This window comes from Trichechus manatus, unplaced genomic scaffold (assembly GCF_000243295.1).
Source record: "Trichechus manatus latirostris isolate Lorelei unplaced genomic scaffold, TriManLat1.0 scaffold00045, whole genome shotgun sequence".
NCBI classification, from domain to species: Eukaryota; Metazoa; Chordata; class Mammalia; order Sirenia; family Trichechidae; genus Trichechus; species Trichechus manatus.
The window spans coordinates 2,710,867-2,716,296 of NW_004443981.1; the positions used below are offsets into that span (position 1 = coordinate 2,710,867).

The 5,430-nt window shown below is 42.2% G+C and overlaps 1 protein-coding gene across 1 annotated transcript in view; it reads left to right on the top strand.

The window, feature by feature from the left end:
* Positions 1-5,429, top strand: part of KCNK13 (potassium two pore domain channel subfamily K member 13) — a gene marked incomplete at its 3' end in the record, with an annotated part of 130,094 nt that extends 124,665 nt beyond the window's left edge. The window contains exon 2 of the mRNA XM_004376769.1: positions 4,630-5,429. Within this exon, the coding sequence (XP_004376826.1) occupies positions 4,630-5,429 (800 nt within the window). The remainder of the gene's footprint in view (positions 1-4,629) is intronic.
* Between the last annotated feature and the right edge of the window lies 1 nt (position 5,430).

Genomic DNA, 5,430 nt, shown 5'->3' on the forward strand with positions numbered 1-5,430 from the left:
CACCCCTAATATACCCAGGAATCTGCATCTTGACTCTGAGGACAAGCCGGCTGCCCTTAAGGCCTCTGCATCCTCTGGGCTTATTACTTTGAGACGGGGGCTGCAGCTTTCGTTTTTCTATATTCTTAGTGGGGAGACATTTGCAAGATTTTCTGGTTCCACTAACTCAGTAAGCTAGTGGAGGTGACCACAACTTCCTCGTTGTTCTTATTAGTTGTCAGCAATTCTGTCCAGCTCATGACGACCTTATGTATAACAGAATGAGCCATTGCCCAATCCTGCTTCACCTTTGTTGTAGCAAAAAACCACTCAGGCCTTGAAATTAAACTTCAAAGGATTTATTCAGCATAAAGATTCATCTGGATTCACATAAGTGAAAACATGGAGATTTTCAGTGAAAGGATGTCAGAACAAAGGTTACGTAGGGCTAAGGGAGGAAGTTACAATAAAATCATAATCAGATAGTTTTAAAATGAGGTCATAGGTGGGGAAAGAACTTCTATTGGGCACATTATACAAATGGACTATAGGATTGATTACAGGGGCTGCTCATAGGAACTTAAGTGGGCACAGAGGTTACAAATCATAGTCACAGAATGCTTACTATACACATTTTTAGAGTAGGTCGTTACAGTGTCTTGTTTGATGTAAAACACTCCTTGTGCTGTCATCTTTGATGCAAAACATTTTTTGGAGATGAACAGTACCAGGTCTCACTGGCACTAGGCCCCACCCCCACCCCCCGCCTCCTTAAACTCCTGCTTGTTTAAATGAAACCTTTCTGGTTGCCTTGGAGCTTCAGATAAGGCTGGACCCAGGTCATAAATGTATTTACATCAAAGCCCCTTCCTTGGAATGCACTTCTTTCACATCTTGGCTTGTCTGCAAAGAAAATACCTCTATAGCTGCCTACAATTGCTGGTTTAGATAAAGAGCCTGAAGAGCAGACTTTGTTAGCTTTAGTTTTAACTTTGCTGAAAATATTGGAAATTTAGACATTTCAATTTAGTTAAAGGTTTAGGAAAATTTCTCTCTCACAGCTTCATGATTGTTGGTACATTTGAGTCCATTATTGTGCCATTATGTCAGTCCATCTCTTTGAAGGCTTTCCTCATTTTCTCTGACTTCTATTTTACCAAACATGATGTTCTTTTCTAGTGATTGGTCTTTCTTTTGGCATATCCAAAGTATAATCAGGAACTAATTATTCATCACCTTGGTTACTCTTCAGTGTTCTTTCAACCTGGATAGAAAAAGACATTGCTCTCAGCTCAGTCATTAAACTCCATAACTTTTTTCTTAATACTCCACTTTGACCACCTATTTCATCTTGAGTTTAGGGGTAAGAATTAAAGATACTAACACAAGAAAACACAGCAAAGACCAAGTATTTCTTTACGTAATGAAGAGATCTAATGAATAAGAACGTACTCCATCAAGAGGAGTTGCAGGGGACAGGAGGGTTAATTTTGAAAATGAGAATTCCCATAAAAAAGTTGATGGTCTGATTTTCTCTCTACCATTACAGGTCATAACTATAACTCTTGATGGAATTATATTTCGGGGGTTCAATTTCACTCCCTTTCCCTTGCCCCTTCCTTACCAAATCATCTTATCCACCCCACCTCATCCCATCCAGCTAAAGAGTTAAACTCAGTATCTTCCTCCAGTCTCTTTCTTGGTTACATGCTGTTAACTTCCTACCCTAATGCGTCTCCCTGTTTTGTATAGCAATGGGCTAAGAAAGGAAAATTGAATTGAATTGGAAAACGAAATGGTAACACAGTATGCACATCTAGGTATTTGTGAAAAGTGGTCCCCTGGCTGGACCTGAGGATACCAGGAGTTTGTGATCCCAGAAGTCCATACATCACCAGGTCTGATCTGACCACTTCCCAGGGAGCACTGAGAGGTAGCCACTGCCGGAGCGGAGGCAATAAGGAAAAGAGTTGTCTTGGGGACCAGCAGCATATTATTAGGAAAAAGGATATTGGATGAGTCTTTAAGATCCCAACAGTGGAGCCCAAGTTAGGAAACTGAACTTGAAAACAAATAAAAAATGGAAACAAGGAGGTTTGATTTAAATAAGAAACCAAACCCAGCAAGGCATGCTTAGTACTTATTTCGTTAATGGTGTTTGTATTCAGAGGAACTTTGAGGCCCATCCCTTCAAACAAAGCAGACTTCTCACGTTTACTGAATCATTTGCTTGGAAGAAGTCCACATGCTTGGGGTGGGATGGCCCTCATTGTCCCTGGGGAGCAATACTGAGTATAACACTGTCCTCTTTTTCTTATTTTTCTTAGTGACATCATTGGCCTACAACTACTATTCTTAGTAACAGGCCTGTGTGCACAGGTAGAAAAGTCGAGAAGGTGGAATTTATGAACAGAAAGAGGCAAAAGCAAACTATAATAATCTTCAGCCACAAACCAATGAAGTTCTGATGTATGCTACGACATGGATGAACCTGAAAAACATTATGCCAAACGGAATAAGTCAGACACAACGGGGCAAATATTATATGTTCTCCCCTATATGAAATATCCAGAATAGACAAATGCATAGAGACCAGAGTTTATTAGTGATTACCAGGGATGATGAGAGAGGGAAATGGGGAGATATTGCCGAGTTTCTCTTAAATGGGATGGAAAAATGTGGAAATGGATACTAATGATGGCTGCACAACATGAGAAAATAATTAATGTCACTGAATTGTACACATAAAAGTGGTTTAAATAGCAAGTGTTTTGTTATATGTATTTTACCACAATCAAAAAGTATTTAAATAGAATGAGTATAATGTATTTAAGGCAATTTTTAGGGAGTGGGAAAAGTCCTTGGGGAAAAAATAATATATCCATATATGGAATCCCTGGGTGGTACAAATGGTTAAGCACTCCACTACTAGCCAAAAAGTTGGTGGTTTGAACCCACCCAAAGGCATCTTGGGAGAAGGCCTGGCGTTCTGCTTCCAAGAGGTCACAGCCTTAAGAAACCTATGGAGCACAGTTACACTCTGAAACACATGGGGTTGCCATGAATCAGAATTAACTCGACAGCAACTAACAACAACATATGTGTTGATATAAGGTGGCTGAAGTGGAGTATTAAGAAAATATATATACAAAACCATCAACACCTCGGTTTTCAATCCAAAAGCAGGAGGGTAGGGGGTGTTGGAACAGTTTTGTTTAAAAGATGGGCAGATCTTGGACAAATTTCTCATTTCTACATTTGCTGGCATCTGCTATTTCTCTGCCTGGAATATTGCTGTTCCCTTACCCCACCATCCACACACAAACACCTGTCCTCTTGCCTGCCTGACTCCTCTTGAGCTTGTAGGTCTTGGCTTGGTCCTCCTTGAACCTCAAGCCCAAGGTGAGCTTCCCTCTTAAGAGCTCCCAAAAGACCCTGTACCTTCTCCAGCACAACATGTATCCCACAGTATAGTCACCACCTCGCTGGACTAGAACTCCTTGAGGGCAGGGGCCACATCTGCCTTTTCCACAATTATATCCCCCCTTGTTGGAATGGAACTCATTAAGTGTTTGTAGAAAAGTGAATTCTGATGAGTCTATAGAAGTCTGACCTTTGTAGGAGACTTTGCTTATCTCTCTTAACGAGGTCTGCCGAATATAGTTGTTCAGGTTGTGTACTGTTCAAGGACATCTAGCAGAGGGAGCAGAGGAGGTTGAAATACAGCCCATGCTGTCACCACCAAGCCATTTTTTATGGCTGTACCCACTCGGGAGAAGAGGTGTCTTTTTCTAATTTGCACAATGGCAGCATATGAGCTTTCAGCAGCCTAACTCTGAACAACACTTAGTGTCTTCAAAAGGAACCCCTGAGACCACCTTTTAGCTAAATAGCAAAGTGGCACACAAAATACAGGATATTACCTGTAAATACAGTGCTCCACTAGAAAAAACCATCTGTATACCAAAAGGTCAACATTTACTCAAAAGCAAAGATGAGAAGCTAAGGGGACAGGGAAACTAGAGTACTGGAAATGGAACAAACAACACAATTAAAGAGAATGTTGACACATTGTGGAAAATGTAACTAATGTCACGAGAACACGCTGTGTGAAAATTGTCAAATGGAAACCTACCTTGCTGTGTAAACTTTCACCAAAAACACAATAACATATTATTTAAAAAAATAATAATAAAGGAAATGAGAATTCTCCCTCTCATTCCTAGAAAGGCTAAGACTAAGTGATTTCATGGAATTACTTCTTCTTTTTTTTTCTTTTTTTTTTCTCAATTCCCATTCCCCCCTTCTCCCAACCCCTGGTAACCACCAATCTTCAATGGATGTATGTATTCTAAATATTTCATAAAAGTGGAGTCGTGCAATATTTGTCCTTCTGTGTGTGGCTTATTTCACTCAGCACAATGTTTTCAAAGTTCATCAGAACTTCCTTTCCCTTTATACCTGAAAAATACTCCATTGTATGTATATGCTACATTGTGTTTATCCATTCATTTGATGGACACTTGGGTTGTTTCCACCTTGGAAACTGTCTCTTTAGGTACCTTGCCAGCCATCAAAGCCAAGATGCTGAACCCATTTATGGCAAGGACCTCCCTCACTCCTCTCTCCTCTGATTTTTGTCTCCTGCAGGGTTTGGAATGACCACTCCAGCGACAGTAGGAGGAAAAACTTTTCTGATCTTTTATGGCCTCATTGGGTGTGCAAGCACCATCTTGTTCTTCAACCTCTTCCTGGAGCGCCTGATCACTGTCATTGCCTACATTATGAAATCATGCCACCAGCGGCAGCTCCGGAGACAAGGGGCCCTCGCCCAGGAGAGCCTAAAGGACCCGAGGAAGTCCGAGGTGGATAGCTTGGCTGGCTGGAAGCCCTCCGTTTACTACGTCATGCTGATACTGTGCATGGCCTCCCTCCTCATCTCCTGCTGTGCATCTGCCATGTACGCCCCTATGGAAGGGTGGAGCTACTTCGACTCATTATACTTCTGTTTTGTGGCTTTCAGCACCATTGGTTTTGGGGACCTCGTCAGCAGCCAGAATGCCCAGTATGACAGCCAAGGCCTCTACCGCTTTGCCAACTTTGTCTTCATCCTCATGGGCGTCTGCTGCATCTACTCCTTGTTCAATGTCATCTCCATCCTCATCAAACAGTCTGTCAACTGGATCCTGAGGAAAATGGATGGCAGGTGCTGCCAACAATGCCAAAGAAGACTCTTCCGGTCACGGAGGAATGTGGTTATGCCAGGCAGTGACCGTAACCGGTGCAACATCTCTATAGAAACAGATGGGGTGATGGAGAGCGACACAGATGGGCGGCGTCTCTCGGGGGAGATGATCTCCATGAAGGACTTCTTGGCAACCAACAAGGTCTCACTGGCCATCCTCCAGAAGCAGCTGTTCGAAACGGCCAATGGCTGCCCACACCAGACCA